Below are 15597 nucleotides of genomic sequence, written 5' to 3'. Positions count from 1 at the left end.
CATGACCTAAGCGAAAGCCGGACGCTTAACCGACTAAGCCACCCAGGCGCCCCGCCATTGTGACATTTAAATGAGATATTTTGCAAATGTGCTGCTTTACCTTTGAACACACATATACCCCGCGGCCCAGCAGTTTTGATCCTGGGAGAAACTCTTACATGTCCTCCAGGAGATACAGACTGGAATGTTCGTAGCTGAGCTGTTCACCATGGCAAAAACTTGAAATGATCCAGGTGCTTCCCCAGGAGAGGACACGAATCCAATGTGGCATATTTGCATGACGGAATATAAGATAGTGGTTAAAACGAACAACGGTCATGTGCGAAAAAAAGAATGAATTATAGGAGAATACTGTTACGTGAAACATAAGTGAAACAAAGAGAAAATGTTATCTCTTATTATTAAACATGGGAGTCAATTTTAGCAAAATAATAGTGGCTAAAAGAATAGTGGGTAAAATAATTTTTCACTTAATAATGTTAAGTGAAAAAAACTGGTCCCCCAGGAATTACATATAGCATAATTTCCCCTTGAGAAAAAGGTAAAAAATCACTAAAAATGATATTAATCCTAGGAATATGTATAATGCATAGATACAATGAAACCATACAATGGGACAGTGGGGCAGGATGATCACAGGGCATCAAGATGGCAGTTTCTAGGAGGGGAATGGGTGGCTGGGCCACGTGGTTAGACACAGGCTATTGTCAGGATCCTCATTTATGGTATGAGTGCTGGGTTCTTAGATCCTTGTTTGATTACTACAAAAATGTCTAATTCAATGCCAACTAAACTGAAAGGAGCTATGCACAAACCAATGATGAGAACCTGTCGCAGAGCAAGGATAGGATTAATCCAGTTCTGAATTTTCGAAGTCCCAGAAAAGTGTGTTGTAAATTAGGGTACCTGTTAGATGTTCTCCTAACTGTTTAGATCACCCTGCTGTAGTGTTTCCTTTGTACTTGAATGATTAAATGTGTAAAGTTTTTTCTGGGCCGTGAAGGTTGAGCTTGGAGAGCTGTGCTTTTTTATCTGTGGGTAAGACGCCCGAGGCGGACACAAGACTGGAGTAGACCAGACTTCGGGGAGGAGTCATTAAGTGAGGGATGGGAGGGAAGCAGCTTGGGAGGGGCCCTGGCTTCTGGCTTCCGGCTTCTGGTTCGGTGAGTGAGGGCCTCTAGGAAAATTTGTTCTCCCATGCTAAACTGAAAAGAGACCTGCCAAAGTGGCCATTGTGAGATGGTTCTGTGCCTGAGGGCCACTGTTCGTTATTTAAAAAAAAATTTTTTTTAATTTATTATTATTTTTTAATATTTTTATTTATTTCTAGGAGAGAGAGAGAGAGAGACACCGCGAGCAGGGGAGGGTCAGAGAGAGAGGGAGACACAGACTCTGAAATAGGCTCCAGGCTCTGAGCTGGCAGTCAGCACAGAGCCCGATGCGGGGCTTGAACCCACGAACCGCGAGATCATGACCTAAGCAAAAGTCGGACGCTTAACCGACTAAGCCACCCAGGCGCCCCTAAACATTTATTTTTTGAGATACAGAGAGCAACAGAGAACAAGCAGGGGAGGGGCAGAGAGAGGGAGACACAGAATCCAAAGCGGGCTCCAGTCTCTGAGCTGTTAGCACAGGGCCCAACGCGGGGCTCGAACCCACCAACCATGGGATCATGACCTGAGCCGAAGTCAGCCGCTTAACCGACTGGGCCACCCAGGTGCCCCATGTTCATTCTTGAAATACAGTTCCTGGGCCCTGGACTTCAGGCATTGCTCCAGTCGCTGGTAACAGCAGGGAAAGCTTGGTGGGCTGTGCTGACCTAAATGACAGGCGTACATAGATTTTGATGGAACCTTCAGAGACATGTCTCTAGCGCCTGAGGAACATCATCGAGGAACATCAAGGCAAAAGTGGTTTCTTTCTTCTTCTTATTTTTTAATGTTTATTTTGGGGGGGGGGGAATGCACAGGGCGGCGGGGAGGCAGAGGGAGGGAGAGAGAGAATCCCAAGCAGTCTTCATGCTCAGTGAGAAGCCCCACACGGGGACTTGAACCCATGACCACGAGATTTTGACTTGAGTTGAAATCAAGGGTTGGTAACTTAGCCAACTGAACCACCCAGGTGCCCCAAGGCATAAGTGGTTTCTGAGTGCTACTCCTTTGTGCCTTCAATTGTGTGCTTCCCCATGTGCAGGAACGTTCTGCCCAGCCAGGCTGTGGGAGTCTGTCTGAAATGCTTCCCACCTGCCAGAGGCTGGTTTAAGTGACTGTGGGGCTAACGTGCCTCCCCCTGAGGGATGCTGTTCCCCTGGCCTGACTGGGGAAGAGAAGATAGAAAAGAGCCAGCCTTTACTGAGCACCTGCTGTGTGCCAGGCCCTGTGTGCATCTCCCTGAATCCTCAGAGTATCCCTATGAGGTGTTCTTAAAATCTCCTCTCATGGGCTTGAAAAACTTGTCTCCTGAACCTGCATCACTCCTTGCTGCATCAACATGTAACAACCCATGACTAATCCTGCTTTATCCATACCTCCACCTACATCCCTCTCTCCTGAATTATTTTGAAGCAAATCTCAGACATAATTCTATCTGTATTTCAGTATATATAGATAAAAGATATTCTTTTAAAAAAATAATCACACTACCATTGTCACACATGGAAAATTAAGCAATATTTTCCTATGGATTAAACAAATTTTTAAAACATTTATTTATTTTAGAGAGAGAGAGAGTGAGACAGAGCAAGCAGGGGAGTGACAGAGAGAGAGGGAGACAGAATCTGAAGTAGGCTCCCTGCTCCAAGCTGTCAGCACAGAGCCCGACTCTGGGCCTGAACTCACAAACCGTGAGATCATGACCTGAGCCGAAGTCTGACGCTTAACTGACTGAGCCACCCAGGTGGCCCCCCACCTCCCCGCTATGGATTTTTAATAAATGGTGTTGGGATACCTGTATTGTCATTTGGAAAGCTATCCAAACAGATCCATTCTTATACTGTACATCATAATAAACTCAAAGCAGAGATTTTGAGTGAGCAGATTGGAGATCTAAATGTGAAAAATAAACCACACATATCCTAGATGAAAACATGGTAGCTTAGCCGACTGACCCACCCAGGCATCCCTTCCAAACTATGCCTTAGCATTCAGATGTATGTATTAATAAACTAAACTACATTTAAAAATTGACAGAAAAACGTAAGCAGAATCAAAAGACAATGACAATCTGGAGGAAAATATTTGCAAGAGATATCACAGATAAAGGGCTTATCTTTCCAACACAGAGCACATTTGCAAAATGGGACAAAGAAAAAACCAAGACCTGATAGAAAAATTGGCAGAAGACATGAACAATTTAGAGAAAAAGATAAAGAGACGCCCTTTGAACATATGGGGAGGTGCTCAGCTTCACTCCATAAGCAAAATGCAAATCAAGTCCTACCGAGAGAGGTTATTTCTCAGCCATGTGACTGGCAGACAGCAAAGGTTTGATCACAGGCTCTGGTCCCAAGGCTTCAGGGAAGTCTCTCATCCAAAGCTGGCGAGAAGACAAAGCTGCCCGAGCCCTGTGGAGAGGGGAGTTGTCAATATCTAACAAAACCAGGGCACCTGGGTGGCTTAGTCGGGTAAGTGTCTGACTTCGGCTCAGGTCATGATCTCACAGTTCGTGGGTTCGAGCCCCACGCCGGGCTCTGTGCTGACAACTAACTCAGAGCCTGGAGCCTGCTTCAGATTCTGTGTCTCCCTCTCTCTCTGACCCTCCCCTGCTCATGCTCTCTCTCTCTCTCTCTCAGAAATAAATAAAACATTAAAAAAAAATCTAACAAAACCGCAGTGTATCCACTGCTTGATCCAGGAATTTACATGGAAGGCTTCTCTGCGGATAGACAACAGCTGTGCTGTGTTATTCACTGCAGCTTTATTTGTACGAGTGAAATATTAGAAACAACCGAAATACTCATGAGATTGGCTGAATACATTACGGTACTCCAGTCATGCAGTGAGTCAAATGCAGTGATTTCAATCAAATAGAGTGATTTCCAGGGTATATTGTTAAGTAAAAATCAAACAGCAAACCAAGTCAATTAAAAACAAAACAAAACAAGGAATCAAAGAGTGTGTGTATATAGGGTTCTACCTTTTATGTAAAAAAGAAAGAGAAATATTTGCATATTTATGTGAAAAGAAATAGGGGCTCAAACCCGTGAACCAGGAGATCATGACCTGAGCCAAAGTTGGACGCTCAACCAACTGAGCCACCTAGGTGCCCCTGAGTTTACTTTCTATATAGATTTAAAATGATCTTTCTGAGAGAGAGAGGGAGGAAGGGGAAGAGGGAGAGAGAGAGAGAGAGAGAGAGAGAGAGAGAGAGAGAGAATCCCAAGCAGGCTCCACAGTCAACATGGATGCTCCAAGACTTGGATGCTCAACGGATAAGCCACCCAGGTGCCTAGATTTAAAATTTGAACCATGTAAATGTTGTAAATATTCCAAAAATACAAGTAAATTTAAAAGAATGAAAAAAAAAAACCTCTGAAATTAAGTGCAGATAAGTGAATCTGTTCACATGTTAAATTGTTAGCATAACTATACAGAAAAGGGAATTAATTCTAGTCACTTTTGCTCACAGTATTCTGACTGTAATATATTCTAAGGGAGATATATTTTAAGGCTGTGCTACAGTAGCCACTACTACAGTAGCCACTAGCCACATGTGACTATTTATTTAAATACTCAAATGAAAATGAAAACACTTAAATAAACTGCATTGCTGATGTAGAATTAAAAATTCAGTTTCTCAGTCCTACTAGCCACATTGCTCGATGGCCACACATGGCTGCCGTATTGGACAGGATGGATTGGATGGATATAGAACATCTCCCTAATGCTGTAAGCGCTTTTTGACTATTCTGAGGACAAAAGGAACTGCACTTTTATTTGCAAGTCAAAAACAACTTTTAAGTTTGTGATAGGTAGTCACAGTAGGTTAGCAATTTGAAGTCTTCTCAAATATTGAAGGATGGAACAGATAAGTAAATATATTCACATTTGGGGAGATACGTTCTCCCTGAGTGAGAAGGGAGGTACAGATATGGAATGGGAGCAGAGGAGGAAAAGTTTGCAGAGTTAGATTTTTTTTTTTCTAGGAGAGAGAGAGAGAGAGAGACAGCGTGAGCAGGGGAGGGTCAGAGAGAGAGGGAGTCACAGATTGAAACAGGCTCCAGGCTCTGAGCTGGCAGTCAGCACAGAGCCCGACACGGGGCTCGAACCCACGAACCGTGAGACCATGACCTAAGCGAAAGTCATACGCTTAACCGACTAAGCCACCCAGGCGCCCCATGCAGAGTTAGATTTGAATTGAAACTCTCAGTGTCAACTAATGGTTACTAAAGAAGTGACATGCCAGAGGCAATGAGCACTGAGTGTCCAGATCTTGGTTTCTAAATACCACTCTCTGCCAAAAGGAATCCAAGTTCCTTGGAGAAATTGCGGAGCCCAGATCTGGGGTAGGGAAAGGACAAGTTGAGCCCATGGCAGAAGGAAGAAGGTGCTCAAGGACTGATGGGAACTTGTCAAAAGGACACGTTTGGAGCTCCCACTGGACAAATTTGGGATAAACCAAGACCATGAAGATAGTGATGGTGGTGGATTAGAACATAGAATAAAAAGAATCCATAGTGATACAGAGAGGGGAGTTTAGGGGAAAGGGAGGTGGGGTGGGAGGGAAAATGGATAAGTTCTTTCTTATAGTAGAATGCCAACTAATACATGTAGAAGGAATAATGGAGTCAGAAAATAGTCACACGGTCTCAAGGTGTGGGAAAGACACAAGACTGCTTATGTAGAACTCTTGTCAAAAATCATTAACCTGAGTCTAATGGTGTAACAATCAGAAAAATCCAGTTGTGGGGCACGTTACAAACTACTTGCCTGAGCTTAAAAATGTCCCAAAAGACTAGAAGTTACTGGGATCCAGTCTAGATCAAAGGGGAGCAAAAAGATGTGACAACCAAATGTAACAGATGGTCCTTGATGAGATTGTTGATTGGAAAAAACAAAAACAAAAACAAAGCCCCCGAACTAGAAGGGATATTTTTGGGACACTAGCCAGTATTTAAGTAGAGACTGTCTATTAGATAATATTATATCAATATGTCTATGTTGAACTTCTTCCATGTGCTGATGGTATTATAGTTTATGTAGCTGATCTCCTATTTGTTCTTAGGTGATGTATGGTGAAGTGACTTAGGTCTGTTTTGCAAATGGTTCAGAGAGAAAAAGAAGTCTTCCTTTATACCTTTGAAATGAGACTCCTTACTTCCTGACCCAACTCACATAACTCTCCTTGCTGGGCTGGTCACTGGTAAAAGTTTCCTTTCCCCTTTTCAGAGCACCTTGTCATGGAGCCCAGAGTCAGTAAAGCAACAAGTAGGTGCAAGGTCCTCTCCTGGTACCACGTGCATTTGGTCCTGGAGCAGCATGGGTTTGAACTGTGCAAGTTCACTTGTCTGGGCTTCTCTCAATAAATAAAGTACAGTGCTGTAAATATGTTTTCTCTTCCTTATGACTTAACATTTTCTTTTCCCTATCTTACTTTATTGTAAAGTATATAATAAGTATTGTAGAGTACAGTATATAATAATGTAACAGAAAATATGTGTTAACCAACTCTTTTTTCTTTTTTGAGAGAGAGAGCCAGGGGGAACACTCATGTGAGCAGGGGAGGGACAGTGGGAGAGGGAGAGAGAATCCCAAAAAGGCCCCACATCCAGCACAGAGCCTGACATAGGGGCTCGATCCCACAACCTTGAGGTCATGATCTGAGCTGAAATCAAGAGTCAGGCACTCAACCGACTGGGCCTCCCAGGCGCCCGGACCAACTCTTTGTTATCCATAAAGCTTACAGTCAACAGTGGGCTATTAATAATTAAGTCTTCGTGGAGTAAAAAGTTATACGTGGATTTTTGACTGTGCTGGGGTTGGTATGGCAAACTCTCGTGTTGTTCAAGGTCTGTTATATTGATTTCTTGTCCCCTCCCTCAGTGGGTGCACAAGGCTGAAGGCCTGGAGACCCAAGTTCGGATCCCTGTGACCTTGAGCAAGTTACTCCACCTCCCTGGCTGCTTCATCCCGGGCTATAGGATGTCCAACACCATGATGTTGGGTAGAAGAAGCTGTCCTTGAACTCACATGCTTATAGGGTCCTGGGGGGCTGGGGATCGCTTGATAAGTTTAATGGCCCTCTGTGGCAGGGGGATGGGAATGTTATCCTTTGTACTCTCCCTTACCTACCTTGGGTCCTAGTCACCATTTTGGGGGAGGAAGGAGAAAGCAAGGTGTGCCTGCACGCTCGTGTGCTCCTGGCTGGGTGAGCGAGGGTCTGAAGCTGATGTCGGAAGCAATGCTGAGGGCGGGGTCTGAAGTCAGGATTTGAGCCGCGCGGGGGGGGGGGGGGGGGGGGGGGGGTGCGGGTGTGTGTGTGTGTGTGTGGAGACAGTGTTTGGTGGCCCAGGGTTCTTGGGAGAGCCTCCGGTGTCACCTGCACCGCCCTCACCCACCAGGCCCACGAGCGGCTGGAGGAGACCAAGCTGGAGGCCGTGCGGGACAACAACCTGGAGCTGGTGCAGGAGATCCTTCGGGACCTGGCGCAGCTGGCAGAGCAGAGCAGCACCGCCGCGGAGCTGGCGCGCATCCTCCAGGAGCCTCACTTTCAGGTTCCGGCCCCGGGGCGTGGTGTGGGCGTGGCCTGGGGGCGTGGCGTGTGGGCTGCCGCTGGGAGAGGCGCGGGCGGGGAGCTAGCGCCAGGGGTCACTGTCCCACAGTCCCTCTTTCTACCACCTCCCCAGTCCCTCCTGGAGACACACGATTCTGTGGCCTCGAAGACCTATGAGACGCCCCCGCCCAGCCCTGGCCTGGACCCCACCTTCAGCAACCAGCCGGTGCCTCCCGACGCGGTGCGCATGGTGGGCATTCGCAAGACCGCTGGAGAGCATCTGGTGAGGCCACCAGGCAGGGATGGGGGTGGGAGCCTGAGGGAGGGGGACGGAGAGGAAGCAGTGGGGCCCAGATCTGCCCCAGAGAGGGCTGAAGGGGAAGGTGGCACCAGCTTTGCGCAGGGCCGGGCCCACGCAACCCAAAGAGACCGCGCACTGTGGATCTGAGCTGCACACATACACGTATGTGCCAGGACCCTCTCCACTCTGCCCACCTTCCCTCCATGAGTGCCCCTGTACGTGAAGGATTTGGGCAGAAAAGTGGAAAAGGAGGACCCTGTGAGTCCGGGGTGGAAGGGGTGAGGATGGGAATGGAGGGGCTGTTAGGAAACCCATTTGAAGATTCTGACTCGGAGCAGCTGGGGGCCTCATTGGATCACCCTCCCCCCCACCCCCGTCCCAGGGAGTGACCTTCCGTGTGGAGGGCGGTGAGCTGGTGATCGCGCGCATTCTGCACGGGGGCATGGTGGCTCAGCAAGGCCTGCTGCACGTGGGCGACATCATCAAGGAGGTGAACGGGCAGCCGGTGGGCAGCGACCCCCGAGCCCTGCAGGAGCTCCTGCGCAATGCCAGCGGCAGTGTCATCCTCAAGATCCTACCCAGCTATCAGGAGCCCCATCTGCCCCGCCAGGTAGGTGCCTCCACCTACCTCCCCACCCAGCCCACAGCCCAAGGGGCAGCCAGGGCTCCCAACCGCCAGGGTCACAGGCCGGGAGTGGGAGTCCCCATCTCCTGCATACCCTTGCATTGGTCTGAGTCTTGGGCACTCATATGCAGGTGCAAGGAATGTGTGCACGTTCAAGGCCCCAGGGTATGAAATTAGGCACCTGTATTGATGCAGCCCCCGGCTTGTCTGTGTGTACCCTGTTTGTGCATGCGCGATGTTGAGTTGCCAGCTGGCCTGTACTGCTGCCTCCTTATTTTGGATGGTGGGTGGGGGTCTGGCTGCTCTGTCCACTTTCTCCTGGCGGCTCTCTAGCCGTCTGCCAGAGCCCCCTGTTCCAAGGGGTGGCTGTGGGTGGACTGAGGGATCCCCTACCCAGTGATCCTGTCTCCTCCTCAGTGGGTGGGTCCATGGCCCCAGCTGCCCAGAGGCCCCATCAGTCTTTGTCCTTTTGCTCTAGATGCAGAGGAAGGCTGGTACTAGGGAGCCAGCCAAGGGGGCCTGGGGGCATCATGCCCTTACTAAAGGGGCCAAGCCAGAGCCTCTTTGATCTCTGCCAGGGTGTGGGGAAGACGGTGGACCATGTGGCACTCCCCCTCCCCCAGAGGGGGAAGTGGGGCAGGGGGCTGGTCTGACAAGGGTGCTGACCTCCAGCCTTCCCTTCTTGCTTTGACCCTCCTCCGATCCCTGGCCCAGGTATTTGTGAAATGCCACTTTGACTATGACCCTGCAAGAGACAGCCTCATCCCCTGCAAGGAAGCCGGCCTGCGCTTCAGCGCCGCAGACTTGCTGCAGATTGTAAACCAGGATGATGCTAACTGGTGGCAGGTGAGCCCTTGGGTCTGTCTGTCCAGGTATGGGGTGGGGGTGGGGAGCTGAGTGCCCCAGGAGGTGTCTTCTCACTCAGGCATATCTTTCTCCCTTGTCTGTCCCAGGCCTGCCATGTAGAAGGGGGCAGCGCGGGGCTCATCCCCAGCCAGCTGCTGGAGGAGAAGCGGAAAGCCTTTGTCAAACGGGATCTGGAGCTGACACCCACCTCAGGTATGAGCCCCCCCCCCCTCCACCTCATAACCCCTAATCTGGGATCTCAGTCAAGCCGGCCTGGCCTCACTCACCCATCTCCCTGTGCCCAGGGACCCTATGTGGCAGCCTTTCGGGAAAGAAAAAGAAGCGAATGATGTATTTGACCACCAAGAATGCAGGTGGGTGTTGGAGGCCCCCTTCCCTGTCCTCCTCTAAGATGCCGTGCCCCCTCCCACCCCCCACCAGTGACTTGTTGGTGCTGATGTTGCCAGTCCCGCCCCCAGGACCTGCCTAGTCTCTCTCTGCTGCCCCCCCCCCCAGCCCTCTTATGCTTGGCCTCCCCAAGCCTGGCCTGGCCCCACCCATGCCGCCCGCATAGCCTGACGCGCGCCTTCTCCCTGCGTTCAGAGTTTGACCGCCACGAGCTGCTCATTTATGAGGAGGTGGCCCGCATGCCCCCCTTCCGCCGGAAAACCCTGGTGCTCATCGGAGCGCAGGGTGTGGGGCGGCGCAGCCTGAAGAACAAGCTCATCATGTGGGATCCAGATCGCTACGGAACCACCGTGCCCTGTGAGTGGGCGCTGGGCCCTGGTGGGTGGGGGCAGGGAGCAGGGGCTGCCCTGGGGGCTGGGGCTGGGACCGCAGAGCGGGCATCTACGTGGGCACCAAGGCAAGTGGTGCGTTTGAGTGAGGCGTGGGGGCAGTGCGCCCTCTGCAGGTTGGGGGGGAACTGCAAGCTGGAGAGGGATCGGAAAGCTGTCCTTTGAACTTGTGGCCCGGGTGGGCTCTGCAGGCTTCGCCTTTCCTTCTCCCATGTTTCACTAACTGGAAGCCCAGCTGGGAACTCATGTGAAACAGGGCTGTGTGTGGCCTTGTGGAAGACAGGGTTTTCTTGGTGACACAACCAGCCTGGGTGGTGAGGGCCCCTGGTTCCTGGAGGCAGGAACCTGAACGCTGACCCCAGATCTTCTTGCCCTTGGTGTGTGGCTTTGGGGTGCATATCGCCCTCTCCAGGCCTCAGCCCCCCATCTGTGAGTCCTACGTTGGAGCAGTGAACTCTGAAGGTCCACTCACTGCCTCGAAGTCGTGTGTGGCAGTGGTGACGGTGAGGGTGCGGGGTGGGGGAAGCAGCAGCACTTTGGAGGCAGAGGGAGGCCGCACCTCTCAGGCCACATGAGCACGTGTGTCCGAGGTGGTTCAGCCTGCCTGTGCTCACGCAGCCTCTCCTTCCCCCTAGACACGTCCCGGCGGCCCAAGGACTCTGAACGGGAAGGCCAGGGCTACAGCTTTGTGTCCCGTGGGGAGATGGAGGCTGACATCCGTGCCGGGCGCTACCTGGAACACGGGGAGTATGAGGGCAACCTGTATGGGACGCGCATTGACTCCATCCGGGGTGTGATCGCCTCTGGCAAAGTGTGCGTGCTGGACGTCAACCCCCAGGTACCGCTCCAGCCTGCCCGGTATTCCCCACCACACCCCCCCCATTCTGCTGCACCCCCCCCAGCACTCCCCATATACTTCCAGGCACTGGTCTCCCAAGCACCCCCAACTCCAGCTAGGGACCACCTAGGGACCACCTAGGGACCACCTAGGGACCCATCTAGAATCTCTTTCTCACTCTCCCAGCCCCCCCCCCGCCCCAGCCTCTTCCAGTTTCCCCGTCCCCAGCCACCTGCCAGTTTTTCCTCTCCCATCCATCCCCAGGTGCCATGTCCCCACCCTCCCAGTCACCTGTCCCCCCAGCTACCCTCCTCCACCTTCCAGGATGCCCGTGGGATATATTCTCCCACCCCCTTCTTTTCCTGCAGGCAGTGAAAGTGCTGAGAACAGCTGAGTTTGTTCCTTACGTGGTGTTCATCGAAGCCCCGGACTATGAGACCCTCCGGGCCATGAACCGGGCTGCACTGGAGAGTGGGGTGTCCACCAAGCAGCTTACGGTGAGGACTCTGAGGTGCAGCGGGAGGGGTCTGGTGGCTGCCTCGGGGGAAGGCACGCTGGCGCTGATGAGAAGAAGGTGGTGCTGGGGAAGGAAAGAGAGCGCCACCCAAGATATCAGTGAGGTTGGACTCCTGACTCCCACTTTATAGGTATGAAAACAGAGATCCCAGCAAGGAAGTGAAGTGCCCCAGAGTCTCATAGAGTCAGGGATACAGCTAGCCTGGGGTGCAGGAGCTCTTGCCAGGCCTGCCGCTCCATCCACTGCCCCAGACAGAGTGCTTAAGGGAGCCCCGAGGGCCAGTGGGAGATCTATAGGCAGAAGTGGGCCAGACGTTATTTACAACTGGAGGGAAAAGCTGAAGGGAAGGAGGAGGCTGGAGGCTGGAAAGATGGCTGGAGGGATGAGTTAGCATCAGGGAGGAGGTTGGGAGGAGGGGCTTCAAGTCTGCGGTTACAGGACACCAGGGCACCTTCCTCTCCCCACCATCCCCTTGGAGCAGCCTTCTCCCGATTTAGGGTTTGTGGAACTCTGAGCTCAGGGGTCCCTCTGCTGGCCATATCTGGTACTGCAGTCCTCAGCCCCCTGGTCAGAGCCCCACACAGGCCCAGGAGAGGCTGTTTGGGCTGGGCTCCCCTCTGAAGTCCCCTAGCCAGCTGGGGCCACTGGGACAAAGCTGGGCCAACCCTAGAGCTTCTGCCTCTGATTATTTACGTCACTATTCAAAGTTTCCTTCCCACCCCTGCTCAGCCCCTGGCCAGCTGATTAGGTGTGGGGTAGCCGTGGCCCAAGGTAGTGGCATGCATGGGAGGTGCATCTCAGGCGCCCAATCACACTGGAGGGACCTCTGACTTTGGTGTCAGGAAGATCCTGTGCAGCCACTGGCTGACTGGGTGACCTCTTTGTACCCCCATTTTCTCTGTCGGAAATGAGAAATAACTAGTCCTGCTTAGCAGAGCTGTCACGAAGATTATGTGGGTTGCAAAGCAGTTAGTGCCATGCTAGGCACTTATTAAAGGTTATTTCCTTCCTACTTTCCTTCTTTTCACCCATTTGTCTGTCCATGGCTGCAGGAGAGCTGCCTTGAGACCAGCAGCGGCTCCTCCTCCCTGGCCAGGGAGCCTGTACCTGAAACAGCAGGGCTCTGGGCAGGTGGATGGATAGGGGAGAGGTGTAGATTCCCTGTGATGATGGGGGGTGGTGGACTGGGGGACACTGATGACTGGGATGTCCCCTTGTGCCAGCAGGAAGCAGACCTGAGGAGGACAGTGGAAGAGAGCAGCCGCATCCAGAGGGGCTACGGGCACTACTTCGACCTCAGCCTGGTCAACACCAACCTGGAGAGGACCTTTCGTGAGCTCCAGGCGGCCATGGAGAAGCTGCGGACAGAGCCTCAGTGGGTGCCTGTCAGCTGGGTGTACTGAGCCTGTTCATGTGTACCTCACCCCTCTGGGTTGTGACCCAGAACCCCGAACCCATCCCCCTCCCCAGCCATGATCCTTAGCTCGCATCCCTGGCGGTCTGGCTCTCTCTGGGTGATGACTCCTAGTGGGGCCCTAATCTGGCTTTGGCACAGAGGCACATACTGCCAAGGACATGGGTGTTCATGGGGTACCTCTGTGCCCAGGTGCTGCCTGCTCCCCACACCCACTGGCCACCAGATGTCCCTCTCTGAGGGCCAGGCTGTGCCCAGGAGTGTGTCAGAGTCACCTCCCTAGTGTTCAGTCCAGAGAAGAGAAAAGCTGCTTTGGGACCACCAAACCTCCGCCCTCGCCCTCGGGGCACCTCTCTCCAGGTCTCCTAGGACTGGCCACGCCCACTCCATTCCTGGGCTCCTCCCACCTCTCACCCCTGTGGCCTGAGGAGCGGGCTTTGGGCTGTTTCCAGACTGGGGAGTGCAGGTCCCGGCAGCCAGGCAGGCCTGGGCAGTGGTGCCGGCCTGAAGGCTGGGGGAGCCCGAGCTTGAACCAGCAGGGCCGTCCCAGCTCCCGTGGAATCGGGCGGAGTCCCACAAGCGGACCCTGCCCTGTCCTTCCCTCATCCACAGCTTTTCACTGCCGAAGTCTCTCCACAGACTTCTCCAATGTGTCCCCCACAGATCAGCTCTGCTCCCCTGCACTGGGCAAGGCCAGCAGGGGTGGATGGGCTTAGCAGCAGGGGTAGGGGTGGACGGTCGCAGGGAGCCTGCTACTACTGACCATGGCCCCTGGTGGGGCACATCTGGGCTCCCTGTTCGTGACCATCATCCATTTTGGCCGCTCTACTGAGGTCCTGGGGCTGCTGAGCATGGGTGCAGAGGGGACCTTGTGAGGAGGCCGGGGTGCGGGGGGCACGGGCTCCGAGGAGGACATTTGTGCTCTACCAGCTTCTTGTTGAACAACTCCAGGGGGCGCTATTCACAGTGTCTCAGCGCAGCTTCTGTTCCTCATGCTATGGCACCCGGTCTGTGTTTGTGTCATTGGTGTGTGTATCAGTGTTGGTTTTTGGAGCAGAGAAGCAAAGGGTTGTTTTTGCTTTGGTGGTCACTTTTGGGGGCCCTTTTGAGGGGGTTCCCCATCAGCCCCCATTTCTTATGAGACTCTTATCCCCGATTCCAGAGCCTTGGCCCCTCCCCAGATGTCTGCCTCCACCCCTCCCATTGTCCCCCTATCTTAAAAGCCACCCTCCAGTCCTTGGGGAAGGCAAATTGTGTAAAATAGGAAAATCCCTTTTAAGAAAAGCAAGAATGCCGTCCTAGACTTCCCCAGGCATTTGTCCCTCATTCTTCTCTGTGATCCTGCCTGGGGTCAGCCTGTCCTTGCCCGGGACCACCCCATCGCCCCCACCGCCGCCCCTGCCACCTGCCCTCGGACTTTCCAGTTCTCCTGAGTGTCTAATCGGTCTTCGCTGCAGGTTCAGCCCAAGCTGGCCCCTGAACCACTGTGTGCCCATTTCCTAGGGAAGGGGAGGGAGAAGAGACAGAATATTTATTACAAAGTTAGAAATATATTTATTATATTAGGGATCTCATTTGCATTTGCGTAGGATATGCAAGTGAGATGCAAAGGTCAAGCCTGCTCCCATCTCATTTGCATAGCTCTGCATTCACTATGCAGTCACCTTTATACTCCTCTTTTCCCCTTTAGCCAGTGTTCTTTTTATCCTCGCTTCCACTCCCCCTTGCATCACCCTTACCCACAGCCCATGGGGACCAGGAGTGGAAAGTAGAAGGGCCGCTGCTCTCCTGCTGGCTGGCCCGAGGCAACCAATGGTATCCTTTGCCAATTGCCACCTCCCGTGGAGGATTTGGGAATAGGAGCAGCTGAGAATCTGCTGGTGCAAACCCCCCACCCTTGGTTAGCCTCCAAAGTACCCTGATGGAGAGACCGTATTCCACGGGGGTGGAGGGAAGCTGGCATAGGGGGCTGGGCACCTTGCTGGAGGATTGGCACCTGGCCCTTTAGGGCAGCTCTCCTGTGTTGATGCCATTCTGCTACCTTCACCTCTAGTGATGCCTGGGCAGCTGGGCCCGGTCCCTCCCTGAACTGTGTCCTCCCTCTCCTGCCCCGCCCCCGGCCCAGGGCTGGGTTGGAACAGGTGTGCGCCCACCACGTTACCTCTCTCCCTCCCTGGACACTTGTATTTGAGGCACCTTGGGATAATGAGGAATCTGCCCCCCACTGTCCCCGCTCGGTGCCAGCCCGGTTGCCCTTTCCCCTCTCCTCTCCCTCAGTCGATTCTTGAGCTTTTGCCCTGACTCGTTTTCTTTCTTTTCCTTTGATTAAATGTGAAAACAAAGGCTTCTGGGCTCTGTCTGTCTTTGGTTGGGGCCCAGTGGATGGATGGCTTCCAGACAGGGTGAGAGTGGGGAGCCCCAGCACAGATGATTCTGGAATGGAAGTCAGAGTGAATTGTCCCGTGTCCTGTGACGTCTTCTAAAATTTCACATTCCACCTGGCCCATCCCCAGAAAATGCTTGTTCTAAATGGCCATAGGCAGGAGCCT

The 15597-nt window shown here is 52.6% G+C and overlaps 1 protein-coding gene across 4 annotated transcripts in view; it reads left to right on the top strand.

The window, feature by feature from the left end:
• Window positions 1–15597, top strand: part of MPP2 (membrane palmitoylated protein 2) — a 43186-nt gene that overhangs the window by 13716 nt on the left and 13873 nt on the right. For 2 of the 4 annotated variants that reach the window (XM_039220876.1, XM_039220877.1), the window contains exons 4-14: window positions 7559–7711; window positions 7844–7993; window positions 8394–8621; window positions 9351–9482; window positions 9590–9695; window positions 9788–9856; window positions 10086–10247; window positions 10915–11117; window positions 11486–11614; window positions 12861–13009; window positions 14739–15391. In XM_039220876.1, the coding sequence (XP_039076807.1) occupies window positions 7559–7711; window positions 7844–7993; window positions 8394–8621; window positions 9351–9482; window positions 9590–9695; window positions 9788–9856; window positions 10086–10247; window positions 10915–11117; window positions 11486–11614; window positions 12861–13009; window positions 14739–14820 (1563 nt within the window). In that variant the 3' untranslated portion in view covers window positions 14821–15391. Of the gene's footprint in view, window positions 1–7558; window positions 7712–7843; window positions 7994–8393; window positions 8622–9350; window positions 9483–9589; window positions 9696–9787; window positions 9857–10085; window positions 10248–10914; window positions 11118–11485; window positions 11615–12860; window positions 13364–14738; window positions 15392–15597 lie in introns of those variants that run through there. The other 2 variants (XR_005526134.1, XM_039220878.1) reach the window with 2 other exon arrangements.

This window comes from Hyaena hyaena, unplaced genomic scaffold (assembly GCF_003009895.1).
Source record: "Hyaena hyaena isolate Hyena2069 unplaced genomic scaffold, ASM300989v1 scaffold_925, whole genome shotgun sequence".
Lineage (NCBI taxonomy): Eukaryota > Metazoa > Chordata > Mammalia > Carnivora > Hyaenidae > Hyaena > Hyaena hyaena.
Note: the sequence above shows the minus strand (reverse complement) of the source record. Positions and strands in the feature narration are given on the sequence as shown.